The 19,044-nt window shown below is 36.5% G+C and overlaps 1 protein-coding gene across 2 annotated transcripts in view; it reads right to left on the reverse strand.

The window, feature by feature from the left end:
• Positions 1-19,044, reverse strand: part of NDUFAF2 (NADH:ubiquinone oxidoreductase complex assembly factor 2) — a 75,824-nt gene that overhangs the window by 15,628 nt on the left and 41,152 nt on the right. The window contains exons 2-3 of one of the 2 annotated variants that reach the window (XM_052778554.1): positions 12,430-12,519; positions 3,557-3,597 (exon numbers count right to left, since the gene is read on the reverse strand). In XM_052778554.1, coding sequence (XP_052634514.1) covers positions 3,557-3,597; positions 12,430-12,519 — 131 coding nt within the window. The remainder of the gene's footprint in view (positions 1-3,556; positions 3,598-12,429; positions 12,520-19,044) is intronic. The other variant, XM_052778555.1, reaches the window with a different exon arrangement.

The following is a 19,044-nucleotide window of genomic DNA, read 5'->3' on the forward strand; positions in this document are numbered from 1 at the left end:
ATGGAATGCTATAATAATGCAAAAATACACATATACAAGCTCAGATTCTCACCTGTTACAAAGCAGTATGGGTGTATGTATGTGTATACACACATACATGCTTACAATGGGTGAAGATGTGATCCAAAATTCTCTATCAAGATGGGGCCCCTAATTACCATAGGAACAGAATATGTTTAAGCACAACATAAGAAACAACTTGATCCGCATTCATTTGTGAAGTTATCACCCTCATCATAAATAAGTTGAGACTTGGCATATTTCAAGCTGTAATAAAATCAAAAGGCAACCAACTGTTCACAGTATCCCAGAAGCACTTTTAAAACCCAAGGCTTCCAACCACTAACATGCCTTACGTTACTGGTCAGATTAGAAATGACCAAGGAGATGAGTAGCATTCTTGGGTTACGACTAGCCCAGTACACAGACTTCTAAGTGACTCCCTCCAAAAATGGGGAAAAAGCGGTGGGGGTGCAGGGAGGAAAGAAACCATTAAGTATGTGAAACACTTAATGCTGAACAAGTTGGCTTGTGAAGTCACTGAAGTATTCTTCCATTAAAAAAAAAATAGAATCTAAAGAAAAAGAGATGTAAAGCAATTTACTCTGTGACAAAATGAAAGCTTTATAATGGAAACAAAAAAAGATCAGTTAGGTGTTTGTGGAGGAAAGAATGGCCCGAACCCAAAACATTATCAAATCTTAAGCACATGGTCAACAGACTTAGCTGGTGTCATGATCCGGCTACCTTGACCAATGTAAGGAAGGACAATGCACATTCATTCTCACTTAAGTGACTGACATATCATGATGATTATGAATGACATTTTGTTGGCCTACAGTATTCACCAAACCATTGGTTCCCAAAATGTGGTTATCAGTGCTATCAGTAAGATCCAGCTGATTTGTGAAGCTATATCTCTGCAATATTTTCCATTAAAGTTTGGTCACAGAGCTCATCCTAAGACCTGATAGCCTGAGCAGTTTGGCAACCTCTATCATCCATAGCTGAGAGATGAATAAAAGACAAGTTTGACAAATATAAAGAAACCAAACATAAAATACTAAAGGGAGATGGTAGGCAAACAGAGCAGAGAAGGGGAACAGAAATTTTAATAAAGTTTAATGTATGACATTTGATATTAGGAAGAAAAAAAAGAAAAAAAAAAGATTATAGGCAAAGGACAGGAAAAAAATGAAAACCATCCAAAAAAAAGTGGTATTACAGACCACAAAGGTAGGAAACTAGGCACAACTCCAGAAACTTATGCTTTAGGACCTGTAATGCTGTTTTGTGATGTTACAACATGATGTTTACAGTAAAATGTCATTAAACCAAAAATGCAAAATTTGTGGGCTTTGCATCCTTTTTCAGAAGTAGTCTAGTCTCATGAGAAATATGTGAAAGAACAAGGAGATTTGTTGTACAGGGTTTCAATATGAAATATGGTCACGAATATTCCCTTGTTCCATAGCCGTCAAACAGCAGTTTACCATATCAGCATTACTGTGAAAAAGGGAATACAATACAGAAAAGCAGCCAGTAAAGTTTATGTAGCTAAAACACTAAAGCCAATCAGTCCTACAAATAGGGACAAAACAGTATTCTGTATGTACTTCACTAGTAAAATTATATTTATAATGATATTGTGGTATAAGGGTTTGTGGTGTAACAGTCTCAAATCAGGAGAAAAGTAGATCATACATATCACCCTACACTAATACAGGAAAAAAAAAAGCTGCGCTATCATTTAAAATGTGAATGCAGCATTATTTTCAAAATATTAGCAAGAATTTTTAACACACATACATTTGAACTACCTTTTCTTATACAGGAAAAAACAGTTTAGAGATTACTTGAAAGAAATGATAACTACTTTTCAGATTCCTGGTATATCACTTCTGCTCTGATAAGGTCAATGCACAGCCCTGCAGGCAAAGTACCTAGCTGCTAAATTATTTTTCAGATCTATTACCTCATGAAACTGTAGGTATAAGCAGTCCTGTAACTCAGAATGCACCATTACTCCCAATAATCTTTCTTTCTCCATAAATTGCTTTTTCTGGAAGGTAAAATACTTAGAACACTATTGATCCACAGTTGTCTCACCTGTGGAGACTCCTTGCTTCCTATTTTGAAACAGAACCAACACCTCCAGTGCCCCGACTAGCTTTATTGCACCAATTCCAAACCCAAGGCTGCCCATGTTCTCTGGAGCAGGCTTACCTTAGCACAGTTATCACGGCAGTACAGCTCATGGAAATAATAGGACAAAAGACATGCAACACCCCCCATCTTCAAGTATCACGAGGTGGCAATTTCAACAGTAAAAGTTGTATGCATACAGTTAGTACTAGTCAGAGTTACTTAAAAGGATATCAGTCCATGCTTAGACAGAACAACTGCTGTAGTATCACTTCTGCACAAGTAAAAATTTTAAAAAATTAAAAAAAAAAAATTCACACTTAATACTTCCCCAAATGTTAATGCAAAGAAAAGTGTGTTAATTTGCTTTAAGTCCTAAAAAGCTCTGAGGATAAATTTAACTTAAACTTCTTCTATTTATGGGTGTATTATAGCCCTTATTATGTCTACAAACTCAGCGGCAAGTGCGAAACAGAGGCAGAGAGAATTAGTTGAAAAGCTGTAAATTGCATGGGAGCTCATTGCAACGAGTTATGGCTTGAAAACATCAGCTGACAAGCTTCCCCAAGTCATCTTAACACACAAGCAGGACAACTTTTCACAAACCAGTATATTCCAGAAGATCTCAATGACCAAATCTTTGGCTTGAGCATGTCAACATGGCTTCACTGAATTTGACATTTATTCCTACTGATGCAAGTCAAGTATCTGCTCCTGTGGGTGCTGTCAGTTTGCATCTTCTGTAGTAAACCATGCCTCATCTACTCACTCATTCCTAGCTGGTGCTTGGCAACTTGTAATACAAATCCAGGGCAAACAGTGTATGAGCGTGGTCTGTATACACAGATCAAGAGTCAAACTCGTTCCACTCTTTACAAACCCATCAGCATGAAAGACTGTGGCATATTTCCCCGTTTCATTCCATTAGAAACCACCTACAGAAAAAGTCATGGCTGCAACTCCCCCATCTCATTAGCATTGTAAAATGTTAGTGCAATTTGTTCTCCTGTACTGATGAATCCACTGGCAACTGGATTTGAAACCTGCATTTTAATGTCAACTACCATGAAAAAAACTTCGCATTAATACATAGAGGACCTATTTTAAAAATTCATAGCAGTAATTTCAGAATTTGTTTAATTAAAGAAACTCTTGAATGGCCATGATCATCTTAAAGAATTCACGTAGATAAAAGTAACAACTAAAGAACATTGGAGTTTCTATTTCCATTTGTTTTTCTTTTCCTAAGTGTTAGATACCTAGTCTGTGTGTAATTTCATCAATTAGGCGAGCAACATACTAAATTCACCCCCAAAAGTGACAAATTACTGGACAGATAAGTCCACTATAAATTAATTATTGTAGCTTAATTACAACAATTGAAAATTCAAAGACACTTCATCTCTCTCACCTCAATGGTGGGTGGATCATTTCTTTTTTTTCTTATCCATGCTGCAAAAGAAATAAAAATCAAATGGATTATTTCAAAGATCACAGACAGTATTAAAACTAACAATTATGATTAATTTGTAACAGAAAGCAAATGTTTGTATAAAAAATTATAATAGAATTTGCCAAAACCTGGTCAGCCATTATCATTTCCCAAAATACGAAGACCCAAGATGTTATTTCCCATGCCAATACTCTCAGTCTTCACAGAAGGAAGGGGAGGGGAAGAAAGGGAGGAAAAAAAAAAAAAAAAAATCACCTCTGTGAGGAGAGCTTGCGCACAGTTTACATACCACCCTGGCTACCAAAACAGGGCTTAAAAAGCAGGGCTTATGGCTCAGGCCTGTTGTTGAGCTTGCTATACAGAGCTGAGCTTCACCCTGAGAAAATGACAAGATGACTGCTGGAAAGTATGAAAAGCCTTAGACCACTCTGGAGAAAAAGGATTCCTGTACATGCCTCAGGTGCTGTTAAAGCTGAAAACCTATTTATGTTAATGCCAACTAGAATTCCTTTACAGGGATGCAAGGTACAGCCCCAAACCTGACTGAGGGGCTGCAGAGCCCTGACTGCCCCATGTCCTTCGGCTTTGTGGGATTACCCACTGCACCGGGCCGGGGTGGGTACCATAACTCAGGGAAGCCTCCCTCCATCTCAGTCAATTCGTGCGGGCAAAGACAGCTGAGGAACAAAAGCAGTGGCAATGACACTTGTCCTGTGGCTCAGGTTTTCCGTGATGAACCAAAATCAATAGACTTATGCCCACCACCACTGCAAATGTGGACTGACTGGAGGTAGCAATCCAAAGGGACTCCACTGCAGACAGAGAAGCGGCACTCTGTCGGGTCTTGCTTCACTCAGTCGGTGAATTATTAGAGAAAGCTCCTACTATTACAGGCATTATTTAGACAAACAAATTACCTGACTGTGGACAGGGCAATATCCATCACTCTTTAGAAGCATCACTACCGTAGCATTCTTTTCATGCCTTTTCAATCCACACAACTGGTAGGTATTGGGTTGTGTATTTTGTAGACATTAGTCTTTTCTGCTCATATTTTTCAAATGAATGAGTAGCAGAATGCAAGTGGCCAGTAATGAACAGAAGGACAAACATAAGGAAAGCCAGTTCCAAGTGCTGAGACATGGCAAAATGTTCTCTTGTATGTTTGTTTGGGTAATTAAGACTTTTGTTACTGTGCTTGAAAATTAGAGCAAAAATGACATTTTCATTATCACCCAAATTCCTGGTCTGACCTGTAGCTGTCTATAAAGTTTCAGAAATGCTTTAAGAAGGAACTATTCCAAATTTTAATTCTCTAATACCATCTGTGCTGTACTTTGAGGGGAACTAGGGATGAGTCAGACAGCAAGTCCAAAACACTAAAAGCTGCACAGAGTCATAGTGTCACCTCCCTACCAAAAATGCAATTACACATAGGGTGAAACACTAACACAACTCTGCTTCAGCAACATTATGAAACTGGTTTTAGGAGGAATAGCTTCCAATTAACATAAGAATGGAATTAACGGAAACAAAACGCCATTACATAGCTTGGAATTTAGCCATGATGGCAAGGCTGGCAGCCTTAACTCAAGGGTAATGGTAAAATACCTGTAATGATATGAAACAAGGTATTACTTTTGGGTCTTGTCTATCAGATGACACCTTCAGAAGATGTGTTCTTTTAAACAGCATTCTCAAACACCTTTTCTTAAAAGCAGTCCCTGCCAGCTCTTCTCAGACGTCATTTGGTTCTAACAAAGATTAGACCCAAATTTGCCATCGTGGGGAAGCGACTGAGCACTGAACAGTCAACATCACCTTTTCTGCAAAAGTTTTATGTTAGTGGAAAGAAAAACAGCCCATTAAGATAATCCAAAATACAACTAAATTACCTCCTGTTAAATCTACAGAACTAGAAAACATTTTGCATGTACCTGTAGCACTTTCAAACATTTAAATTTTATGAGGATTTCCAAATGCAAAAATCTGGCAAGATCAGAGACTAAACTGGCATGACTGAGACTGGCACTTCTCAGCTGGCAGCCTTGCAGACACTCTTTGTAAAAGGACCAATGATGCCATTAGAGAAAATCATAGCACATAAGCCTTTCCTCCTGACAGAAGTCATCTTTGTCTGTACTTAGCAACAGTTCCAACCACATCCAGAAAAGCAACAAAGTGGTAGAGATACAGACACTGACCAATAAAAGATACAGCTGGAGAAAAAAGGAAAAGTAGTAGTTTAAAATGTTTCATAAAAAATTAAGTTTTAAATCTTCAAAATTTAAGGGATTACTTTCAACAAAGAAAGTATCATCTTCTGCCTTGCCATGCCTTGCTTCTGTCACATGGAAGTACAGTACCACTGGTTTCAATTCCACAGTTCTCAGCACCTAAAATTTGCTTCTTTTTTTTGAAATTGCCAGTATTTCCTTAAAACACAAGCTCGTTTTTAACTTCAACTGATTACAATTAGTGATTCTTAAAGAAAAATTCTTAAAATTTGAAATTCTAAAAAAATTAAGTTGCAGTTAGAAACTACTGCTGAAATATAACCATTACAATAGATTTTCTTTCAATAGCAGATGGGACTTTTAGGCAGTTATTTGATTAACGATTTTCAGATGAATGGCATACTTCTATTAAAAGATTTTAACATTTAATTATCTGCTTCAGTTTAACAAGCCACAGACAGAACAGTGAAGGGTAACACAATGACACGTGTCCTATGAACAGAAGCTGTGAAGCAAGGAGCATTACACAACACATTTTCATTCATTAATAGATCTCAATTAGTACCAACACTCAAAAGCAACAAAACAATCCTTACTTTAGGAAGATTTCTCATATCAAACATTCCATTATCAGACTGTATCTATTTAAATACATAAATAATGCACACAGTTATAACACTGTGCTATTTTTCTTTCCAGCTATAACAAGCATGTGAATGCAGGGTTTTATAGGAGCCATCAACCTTCCATCTTTCTAATAAATGTCAGGACTAGAAATCGTTTTCAGTTTAACCCCAAATAAAACTTGCTGACACAAAGATTGGATACAATTTTCCAAATTACTACAGGTAAATTCATTTTAACATCTCTAATGAGCTGTATTAGAAAATCATTATTTAATGAAAGATTCCTTCACTGCTATGTAGCTGAGGGAGAAATACAGTAAGAAAATTTACTAAAATCTCTTTATAGCCATAAGATTACATTAGTTAGCTTCAATATAGAATATTCCCTCTGTGCAAATCCATTTCTGAAATATTGCATGTAAAGCACAGCTCAAGATACATTACAAGATTAAAAGCTAAGAAAACATCATTTGAATTGAGTATATTTTAGTATATTGTACTTTAGCATCTAATAGTTTTATCAGTCTTTCAAAAGCAATACTTTTTTTCTAAAAATTCACCTGATCACTCCTCAGTCTTTGGGGAGAAGAATGGGAGGACTCTAATATATTTAATCCCCACCAGTTTTCAGGTGCTTCTCTTTCAGACAGAAAAATTAAAAAGCATTTCAATTTTAAGTTATCAACAATAGTTTGAGCATCCAACACAAGGTTCAAAAAACCACCAATACCTCATAACTCAGGCATAAGAGAAATTCATAGTAACAATTAAAGGAAGAATGAATGTGTACAAAAATATAACCAGTGATTTACTACTGAGTTAGCACTAATTTTAACAAAATCCAAGTAAATGATATCTTGAAATTAAGACATTTTGCATTCTCTTTGAAAAATATAGTCAATGTATACAATTTAGCAATGGAAAAGCTCTACCACCTTTCTTTGCACTCTCCATTACACCTTTAGTCAATGCAGATTTAAATTACTGAACAGATTTATACCACAGTTAAATATTTGTTGATGAAAACAAGGCAGGTAGGTGCTTTATTACATATTATTTGAACATCATATGCACATATGCATATACTTAGTTAAAAAGTGTCCAGTGACAGTTATACCTGGAAAAGATTTTCACATGAACACTCCCATTCCCTATGCTAACAAAACCAAATGCCCTCACCATTGTCAGCCAAGATGTTTTAAACCTGGTAAAGTCAAGAAGGTAACATGTGTGTACCGAGTACAAGCAAAACATGCTTCCCTGCCCCCCAAAGCTTTAGCAAAATGAATCATTGCCTCCATTCCAAACTAATTATGCTGCTGCTTCTAATTTTATCTGGATGGCACTTCCTGCATTCTGTACTCATTGTAATGCTACTTCTGTCTAAAAGGAATTTTGCAAGATAGCTGGACATTTCCTACCTTGAGACCCTCGCATTCTTTCATCAGCATCATTTGCATTCTTATTAGTATGCATGAGATTTTCATTGAACTTTAAGACTCCTACTGGCACATAAGACACTGTAATGAGCGTAAAAGTGAGTGTGCAAATTAAGACTCCCATTAATCATTAAATGTTACCAGTAAAAAAAAAAAATACTAGGAATAGATGGGCAATAAAATGCTGCATGAAGCATGCAACCTCATGAATCTCTATAGGTATGTAAAATTACTGATCTCCTCTCAGGAGCACTATTGACATGTCCGGAGGAGGTAAATTACACATTCTACAGTAGGTGAACATTCAGAATTAACATTAAGGAAAGGTTATCTGTTGTGTGCATCCATATTGCCTAGGGAAAAGCAAAGTATGCACTCCCACTTTGTAGTAAAATATAAGAGGCTTCACCTAAACAAAACCAGGTAACATTTGTATTGTGTGTACAGATCATGTTCTAAATTCAAAACTACAGTACAAAAGGAAACACACTTTTGGATTTTTAAAATGAAAATCAATTTTCTGTGCACAACTAGCTAACACTAAGACTAAGGATAACGCAAGGGATTATGATTCTATTCTTTTAATATTGAGCATGCTGCAGTTTTACAAAAACCTTAATGGACATTCAGAACTTTTTTATAAAAGTCACAGGTCTGAGAACTTAGGAAATTTAATCCTGTGGAGCACCTAGAACTAACATCTTCAGGAGAAAAAATCCAGGCAAACCATTCAGGAGTAAACCCTCAGCCCTGTATTCAGTAAACTCTCAGGACTAATACATAAACATCCTCTCTGGAGTCTGAGAAACAACTTGCACAAATTGAGTCTGTAATCTGGATGATTGGTTTATCTACTTGCTTTATAGCTTTCTACTTGGTCTCGGTTACCTTATTACATGTTTATAACTTCATCAACACAGGACCAAAATCAGCCCCTTAGTTTACCAGCTGCCCAGGCTGAATGTCTTAGATATAGAATGAGATATAACTCAGACCCTCTTCAAATTTCACTACAGCCTGCTCCCACTCCTTAAACAATCCCTTGTCCCTGGTTTTGTGCAAGTTCTCCTCAGACAACTCATGCCCTTAAGCATTTCCAGGGACAGTACTTTTATTCATTTCAGTCACAAGAGGTTTCTTTTCTAGTTGCACAGTGTGATGTAGGGAAACGAGGGAAAGGGTGCTGAGATGACTGCTTTTAAATCAGGTGGCCATTAAGGATTATCCACAAGTGAAAAAAAACTAAGTCCTGGTAGAACCAAGACAGCACAGATGAAAGCAGCCCTCTGAAGATCCCAAGAAAAAGCAGAGGAAATAAGGCAACAGAAATTTTAGCATAGTCCTTAAAGTGAAAAGCCTGAGAAGGCTAGGCAAGAAGACTGCTATTGCTGAACCAGCCAAAACTGAAGGAGAGAGGCTGCAGATGTCAAAGTGCATATACAGGATTTGGAGAAAAGGCCCCTGGAGACGTAAGCATGGGCCCAGCAGAGAGGATTTAGAACACTAAAATTCCACAGAATTTCCAAAAGTAAAGAGAAAACAGAAGTAAGAAATATTGTACAGCTTTCTAACCTTATATTCATCTTTTACTGTTCAGAGAAAACAGCAAGTATTTTAGAAATCCTTCTGCAAAGTCTCAGACTATTTGCTGGAATGATCAGCATCCACGACAGCAGGAATTATAAAGTGAACACCCATAGAAAGAACACACTGGAGTCTGGACAGAAGATACAGAGTGAAAGTTCAGCACAGGTCTTGTGGGCCTGGGAAACTTCTAGACCAATCTTAAAGAGGAAAAAATAGGGACAAAATGAGCATTTCAGCAAAGCACGTCTAAAACCCTGTATTAAACTGTTCCCACTCAGGTAACTGGCTTCTGTAGTATTACTTGAACCCTCTACTCTTCATTCTTTCCTATGTCTTACTCATTGAGAAGTTTTCATTTTACAAGGGGCAGAAAAGTAGCGATGAACTGAACTTCAGAACATCCCACATCCCTAATTCACACCCCAATATATAGCAAAGGCAGAATAGTTCTTTGAACACCCTCCATACCAACAGCAGAAGTATTTAAAATTATGTTATACTTCCACAAAACTGTTTGTAATGTTTAAATTGGCATTTGAAAAAAAATACAAGTTAGCCTTTTTTGTGGAATTCCCATATTTATCTGTCAGAAACATGCAATACATACCATTCTGCTTAAGGAATGCACAGCGGAAAAAAAGAGGCATGTATCTTTTCTTTCTGTTTCTAGAGAAATTCAGTACTTAAGAGGAAAAGACTGCTACCTATCTGCATACCGTGCATTTTCCTCTTCTCTGCGAATTCTTTCTATTTGGTGCTGACAAAATCACAAAGAAAAAAACGCAGTTACGAAGACAAGTTAGGTCTTAAAAGAGTAAATGCAGGTCATAAAAATGGGACTGGCCAATTGTTTTCTATTCTCTAAAACAAACCCGAATAAGATGCCTTGAGTTGCAAAAGTGCATCTCAGGTCTGGCAGCTGCATCTTTTTAGGCAAGTCCATACTGCAGGGTACCTGACCCTTCACTCCAAGGTGTCTGTACTGGTGCTTGCCAAAAGCATCCTTCCGAACAGCTGTACCCTCCCATGCATCACACTGTCAAGTCACAGGGATTTGTGCTAAGTTTTCTGAGGACAGATACAGTGCAGGCTTATTAGTGCTACACCGATTGCAGCAGTCCTAACGTTAGGTTCATACAGCAAGTTGGTTGAACCAGTCTAAGACCCTTTGCGATTAGATTGTGAAAGGGTGATTAGCCCACAGGCACCTAGGACAGTCTGACTGTGCATGTTGTGTCCTCTTAATTCCAGCCAAGTGCAGGTAGAGGCTATCAGATTGCATTTTTCAACCCTTAAGAGGCAGCAGCAGGTCTTAGATGAGAATTCGTTCACAGCAGGGCAGAGTTACCTGAGGCTTTACATGCGCTTCTCAGTGTTTCTGTTGCAGAGTGACTGCATGAGAGTCACACAGACCTAAGATAACCAGCACTGGCTGCAGAACTTTTGGATGAGGAAGTAGACCTTCATAAAGTTGGATTAAGTAGATACCCATTCAAGCACCAGATGATTTAGTAAGGACAAGCCTACCAGGCTGCTGCTTTCCTTCAGAAGATGGCTGTCTCGGACTAATAAAGAACCAGGAGCAACTACATTAAGACTTGCCAGCCAACTGTGGGTACTGCGGCAGCAGAAGACAGAAGCTGTTGATGCTGTGGTTTCACCACAGTTGACAAATGCTGCTAATAGAGTTGAAACACCTTTGAGAAGCGTTTAGCTGTTAATACCAGCCTTAGCTGATCACAGAAAAACTGCATAGGAATCAGTGTAATAATGACAATGATAAACTGCAAGATGGGAACATCTGATATTTCTCTGACTCCATGAAGGGATATAATAGGACCAAAGTTTTCTCTTAGCTCAGTATCATCTCCTTCAGGGGCCAACAGTGAGTGCAAAGGAAAGAGAATGAAGTAAAGCAAGTATATTGCAATATTTCCTCAAAACACACTGTAGCCTCCATTAATTTGCAGCTCACTGACAAATTAAACCACAGCAATGGCCATGTACAAGAAGGATTTTTCTACCACAAATTCTTGTAATCACTTTTTGAACTCATGCAAGCTTCCAGCAAACAGAATATTCAATGACAAGGAATTCCACAGTTTAACTACATACTGCTTAAAATTTAAGTTTGTTTGCTTTAAACCTACCCACTTCTGGGAGAAGCCTAGATATTATTCTCCCCAAAAAGCATGCTGAATGATGGGTAGACTCTATCTACTATTTCAGGGGTTCCTTGCTTATGCTATAGAATCCTGGATTTTAAGCCACATTTAACCCCACACTTGGCTCAAGCTCCTACAGCCTCAAGAATCCACATATACTCCCTCTCTGCTTTTTCCTCTTTCTCTAAGGGCTGCTCAGCTAATCCTAAGGAATTTCTCTAACCTCCCTGAATTTCTTTCTATGTCCCAAATTTTCAGACAAAGTTGTCATCAGTAACAATGGGAAAAAATGGTTAATTATTAACAGGTTCTCCAACTCCCTACAAGACTGTGCAAGAATGAGTATAGGAAACCAAATACCACCACAAAAAGAAAAAAAAAAAGGCCCCATCACTGTGCCACCAATAATTCAACTGACCTACAAATTAACATTGCAGTGAAGGCATAATTAGGAAGTTTAACACATTTAGTTTTGGTTATTCTATCAGATCCCCCTCAGGCACAAATATTTTCACATTTAATAGGAGAAAGTCATGATCATACAGGCTTTATTTACATTTTTATTAAGTACCGATTTCCTAAACATAATTTATCCTGTTTGTAAAGGGGTTACTTTAAGAATTAATAATAATTATGCAGTTAAACAAAAGCCTGCATTATTCAAAATTAAAGATAACAGACAACCTATTCACATAGCCAGGCTCTCCATTAAAAATATAGAACCTACATTCAATGGCAAAATTATCCTGAAATAAAACCAAAATATTCAGGATTTACCTTCCCATTCTATTGGAAAGTCACCCATTTCATACTGATATGCTTGACGATTTATTGCTTCTACAAATCTCCTTTCTTGTATAATCTGCCCTATAGCAAAAAAAAAAAAAAAAAAGGAGAAAAAAAGAAAAAAGGCAGTTAAATATATTTCTATATATTTAATTTGCTGATTATGTTATTGTTTTGAAAGAACTGTACTTACTCACACAAGTGCAATGAACTCTACAGGATAAAAATAAAGGATTAAAATACTGAGAAAATTATTACCATCTAGATGTCAATTTGAAATGCTATGTGTTTCAGTAACTTTAACAAAAGCTTGCATGTTCTACAGTTGACTTGGATTATTAATGACAAATATATTTCAACCCCAGTTATCCACCTTAGTGTCTCCCTGCCTTTGAGAATGCTTCTCTGAAGAACTGTTGATAAGTTTTCTATCAACTGTTTTTTCCTTCACTTGGATAACTTCCACACAATTGCTGGTGAGGGATAAGAAACAAGTCAAAAAACAGCACTGAAAGTTCACTGCTTAGCTTTGCAAAGCAGTTAGGCCATATCATCTCCAACCACTGGCAACTGTTCTGTGCATGGCAGCCTTTTCACATACACTTGCAAACTAAATATTTTCTATGTTAAAAAACAAAAACCAGTAGGTAGCTCTCTCATACGGAACATTCAGTATATTGAAAGGGGAGCCAATGAGGAGAATCTGGATCTACATCACACCCACAGACTCTACTACTGCCAAAGACGAACTAAGGTTCAACCCGTGATGTAGCACACAGCAGACTGACTGTCAGATATGCTAGTACAGAAAAAGAGTATTTTGCTTTTTAGATTAGCTGATACTGGAAAGATGTGCAAGTTTCCCATCCCTCACAGGGAAAAAAAACTAACAACATGCCCCAGGCTTTTTGTCCCAGCTTTTTCCTTTCCTGGGAGGCTGATATAGAGAATTTGACATTTTGAGGAAACACAAAGAAACAGCTGCAAAAAATATTTTCTTTCATAATGATGTGATTAATGCAGTTCATTCCTTCAGTATGCTTTCAAAAAGTATTTCAAATTAAGTTATTTTAAAACTGATAGCAGTCAGGAGTTACAATTCACCCACCTCTGGTTAATAGCTAAACTGCATACTATTGTTCATTATTAAGTATTTAATACAGCAAAATAAGAACTTGTAGAGAAACTGCAATTCCTTTTGTAAGTACCTTCTTTAGCTTTATAATATTTCTTTTATTTTTAAACAAAGCAACATTTTTACTGTTTCAGATATGCCATTAGGCAACGAAAATAGTGTAGCATAATTTCATCTCCAAGATTAGATATTTTTAATCAATGTTGAAAGATGTATGATGTATACTTATTTGTTTCATAAGTACACAATTCCTATATGCTAAAGATATTATACTTCATATATATGCTTTAAAATAATTTCCTTTCAACAATACCATGGATAATTCCATTTGTCAAACTCTTCATCTACCAAGCAAAACAAAAGTACAGAATTACCTTCTTTCCTCCAGAAGATTTCCAGAAAAGCTGAAGACCTATTTAATTAGGTCTGATACTATATGTCTCAGAATTAACACTCTTCTCCATTGTTAGAAAGTCACTAGATTTTACTGTTAGCACAGCACCTTTTAAAGAACTGTCCATAATTTGATTCCTACACAGGTAGAACAGTCTGAATAAAGTAACACAAGCAAAAGTAATTAAGTATGTTTTTCTACCTGCTACCACAACTTGTGATTGATGTTATATCTTTATGCATTCCCAAATAAAACCCTTTCAACTAATCTACTTTTAACAAAATACACCACTTTTCATTCTCCCGGAGGCTTTCATGAGACACATGTAAAAAATTTATTCTCCAGATCCCACAATCAAATCACATTGTAGAGCCAAACTCCAAAAATTATTTCCTGAAGATGTTATTTTGAAGACTCATCACACAGCAGTGCTGGTGGCTTTTAAGCCTCTCTGCATTTGTGATGTACACACAACACTGATTAACTTAAACTGCCTGATTTGCCTTGTCCCCTAGGTTTCTTTTGGCAGACCACCACTGACAAATAATTTACATAGACTTTTCTACTGAAGATCACACTGAGGCCTCTTTAGATGCAACTAAAACCTTTTACAGTTTAGAGAAGTTTCATACTAAAGATATTGAATATTTTGCTTTATATTAATTCATTCCCATGTTTTTCAATAAATACTGTGGTCTTTGTTACTGCAACTCAAGAAATTTTACTTATAAATGTATACATAGGAAGCAATTACGAATGGCAATGTAAGAACCACTATTTACAGTTTTAACTTTAAAATTAACTTCATTTTCATGTGACAACTAGATCTTAGAAACATAGAAAAACCATTAATACTCAAGTTGGGTTTATATAAAACACAACACATCCAAAGAATAACAGCCGATAACTCATAAAACAAAAAGCAGATTACTTCAGAAAGAGTTTAACAGATGTACAGAATACTCACATAGAACACTCAGATATAACATAATTTACACCAAACACTGAAATAGCCAAGATTTTCAACTTTGCAGGAGTTACAAGCAGGCAAAATAGCCAAGAAGTCTAAGTAATGGACAGGTCTTTCACCAAGTGATACACTATTTACACATTTTAGATTCATATACTTCCTTACTGAACATATTTTCTCTAACCCTTTCCGTCCCAGTCTAGCTGAAAGTCAGTGTGTGATAACTGACGTGAATTTGTATAACAGCCTGAAAACAAAAGTGTTTAACAGAAGTTAGGCAGATTCCTGGCATGAAAAAGGGGTAGCCAAAGCCAGCAAGGGAAATAGTAAGTGAAATGTGAAGGGGTAGCAAATAACTTAATGAATTATTTTCTAAATTTCTACAGCCCTATCTATAGACTACGAATCCTAGAAACTAAGTTATATTTCCACAACAAAAACATGGTTAACTGTAGATATGCACAGATGTTCTAAAATGGATATTTTAGTTTTTCAGTTTCTTCTAAGGAAGAGCCCCTCTTCTGTGGACAAAACATTCTAGTTGTTTCCATTGACTAAATCTGATATACCCGTATTTGCATTAAGAAAAACCCATTAAAGAACCTTCCAGATCAAAATGAAGTTAAATAATGAATGATGCCAAACTTGTGTTGTTCTATAACCAAATTATTATTCTTCCCATATCAATTTCTTAAAACAGTATCTATATACACACACACACTATTTTAAAGATCTCCAGCAGCCCTAGATTGATTTTCACTGTTTAGAAAACTGTTATTTTAAAAATACTTCTCTGTTAACATCCAAACAAGTTTGTCTAACGTGTACAGCTAGAACAAACTATGGAACACATCATCAGTGAGAAGAGAAATGGGACCACCAACAGGAATCTGGGTGGTTTTAGTACCTGAACTGAGCAAAAGCCCCTGCCAGCTATAAAATACCACTATGTTTGGCAGTCAGCAGATGGAAGCGGGATCACCCTCTCATACACATGCATGCATGGAGCTACCATGTTAAAGCAGCATTCAAATTGAATGAATCTCAGATGTTCATGAGAACTCAGGACGGGGACTCTTTTGGCTTGCTGATTTGCACTGTCTGCATTGTAAGAGTCCGTGGAAGAAACACTTCATTAGCTACTTAGAGAAAACAATTTTTTTTTTTTTTAAATTCACAGACTGAATATGTAGCCTCTGTTAATTTAAGACAAACAGACTAAATCTGAGTTGCATAGCATTGCTGTAAACTTTATGATGAAACAAGCATTTTTAAAGCATACCTATTTGCTGAAGCACTATGTAGTTTGAAGAGATTATATTGTACTTCATTTACTAACAGTGCGTTATCTCATCATCAGTAACACAACATAAGCTTTGCCTACCGGAAACAAAGGTTTCTAAAAATTTTTTCAGCAGTATCTTATAAAGCTCACAGAATGGATCCTCCATTTCTTTCCTCTTGTCTGGTAACATCTCAACAAACTCTGTAGTTTTTGCTAAATATGAAGCAGTACTTCAGTTATCAAAGCAACTGAACTATCAGCAGTTCTTCACACAAAGCAGAGAAAGAACTACTTCTCTAGAGGCAACAAAAAGTAGATTACTTCTCTATAGGCTGCAGGAGTGGCCCATCACCTTCAGAGCAAGATACGAAGTTCTCATCTCTATTGGAGGAGAAGGGAAAAAAAAAGTCTGTTGTGAAGAAAGGGAAAAACAACCCTTTTAAAGGTGAACATTAATTTGTGCAAGCCTAGATCCCTGCTTTGCACAGATTTTTAGCTGAGGGACCCTGTTCATTGGTGACCATCTTCATGTTACCTCACGGTCAGAATTCCAGTATTTCTGCAATAATAATCTTCACCTTAGGAAAGACATAAACATTTTAAGACAATTTTCTCACAAAGAATTCTGATTTTGTTTTTTTCAAAATTTAGATTTCTATGAAGTTAATTAATTTTTGCTGAATGACAAATTAATAACTTTCAATAGTTCATTATATTTATTCATACAATAAATCAGTATATTTTTTATTATTAAAAAATAAAATACAGAAAGTTTAATATTTGCACCTAAAATCTATCAGTTACGCATGTGGTTATATTTTCTCCAGTAATTCATACATTCAAAGTAATCTAAAACTCTTTATGCTTTATAAAATCATATTAGAAACTCATTTCAACTTTTAAGAGCAGCAAGTAAGGCCATAGGATGCTTTGTTCTATGGTTCTGATTTCTATTAACCTCAAAAGAACCAGGATCAGTGATTTCCAGTTTTACAGTGATGCAGGCTCAAGCAATATTAAACTTGGTAAGTGCTGAATGAGCAAGTCCAAAAAAGCTTCAAGTACCAGGCATTCAGGGTCAAAAAAACACGCTTTGATTTTGCTATTTATATTTACATCTTATCAACAATACACTTGGCTTTACAGAGTCGTCTGCAAGTACTATTTTCTTTCCAAAGGGAGATCTGTTTCTTCAGATTTCTATTGAAGGTTTGAAGTCAGGACGATTGCTTCAATTTTCAGGAACACACACTGTCAAAGAAAAAGACTCACATGCAGTAAAAGCCTCACAGTCCCTTTTCACTTCCCCCAAAAATGCCAGCTGACAGTGCCAGGGTCATAGCCATACCATCTTCATATTATTTGTTATTTTGTATTAATTGCTGTTCCTGCTATGCCACACTGTGTACCAAAATAATTATTCCCACCTTGCTCTGATTTTCTATAGCATTTACAATTGATGTCCAGTAAAGTGGAAACAGTTTGCCAGATTTTACCAACACAATTCATTAAATATTATTTGTATCCCGCTAACAATGGATTTGACATGGTACAAAAAGTTTAAGGGTAGACTTATGTTGCAACAGAAGGTGAAGATGGCCAAGGTAGTTTTGAGCAAGTTTACTTACATCCCAGAAAGTCTAGTCACAGCAAATTCAGGGCTTTGATAATTTCTCCCACTTTATCTCCAAGTCTGACAATCTTTTAGACTTCAGCCCCAGCAGGTAACACTAGCCCAAACAGCGTATATATTTACTGCAGCCTCTACTCAACGTACCTTAAAAAAACCCCCTATAGTCTAAGTAGTTTAAACACAGATAAGATCAGACTTATGGGTCAATGTGTATTCACTTACATCTGTGTCATATATATATATGGGTGTGTCCTGTATTCTTTTTAGGAGTGACAAATTTAATAATCTGAAAATGCTGAACCTGTAACTTCCAGAGGGATCAGAGCCTATGGCTTTTACATACATTCACACAACCTTTATGTTTTGAAAGCCTGCTGTTTCTGGGACTGTGGTGGTTAACTCAAGTAAAAATACCTTTTCTTGCAGTTTGTCCAAGAAGCAAGTTCCTTCAGTGGACAGAGATTTAAAAACCTTCTGCTAAATGCCCATTGTCATTCTAGTCCCTGAGCTCTCTTCATCTGGCAGCAGGATGCACCAACACCACCAGGTCCCATTCCCTGCTCACTGGAAAGCCTTGTACCTTCTACCTCATCAAAGCAGCATGAAGCCCAACAAATACTACACCTTTACAAAGAACCACTGTTTTGTAAGCAAATCTACAATAAACTTTCTAGAAATTTGCAACATTACATTCCTTTTACAACTAAAGTGTAAATGATACTAGTACAAATGCCACTTCCTTGGAGAGCTGATGGATGCTCGGTGCTCTGGCATGCAGAAGCTTTCTCCCAACTGTTCTTTTGGTTGGTTTTTGTCTATCAGATTCAAGAAACAGTCTTCTATCAATTACTGTCAAAATGTGAATAAATCCAGGAATGATGTAGTGAATTTTTTCTGTAAATGTATAAAAAAATGGCTTAAAATGGGGATTTAGCACATATAAAGGGAATTTCGCAAGCAGACAGAAAGTGTACAATAACTTGTACTCTATAAATAAAAACATAATGCAGGAAGACAAACAAAAAGGCAGTCATGCAGGGAAGAGAAATGGGCAAATGACAGCAAGGGTGTGAATTGTAAATGAAATGAAAAGAAAGTTACAGCTGTGGAGAACATCAATTAAGCAATATGACCCAACACAGCAGTGTTACGGTCTGGTTTGGATGATTAATTATAGTTAAATTATAAA

This window comes from Harpia harpyja, chromosome Z (genome assembly GCF_026419915.1).
Source record: "Harpia harpyja isolate bHarHar1 chromosome Z, bHarHar1 primary haplotype, whole genome shotgun sequence".
Taxonomy (NCBI): Eukaryota; Metazoa; Chordata; class Aves; order Accipitriformes; family Accipitridae; genus Harpia; species Harpia harpyja.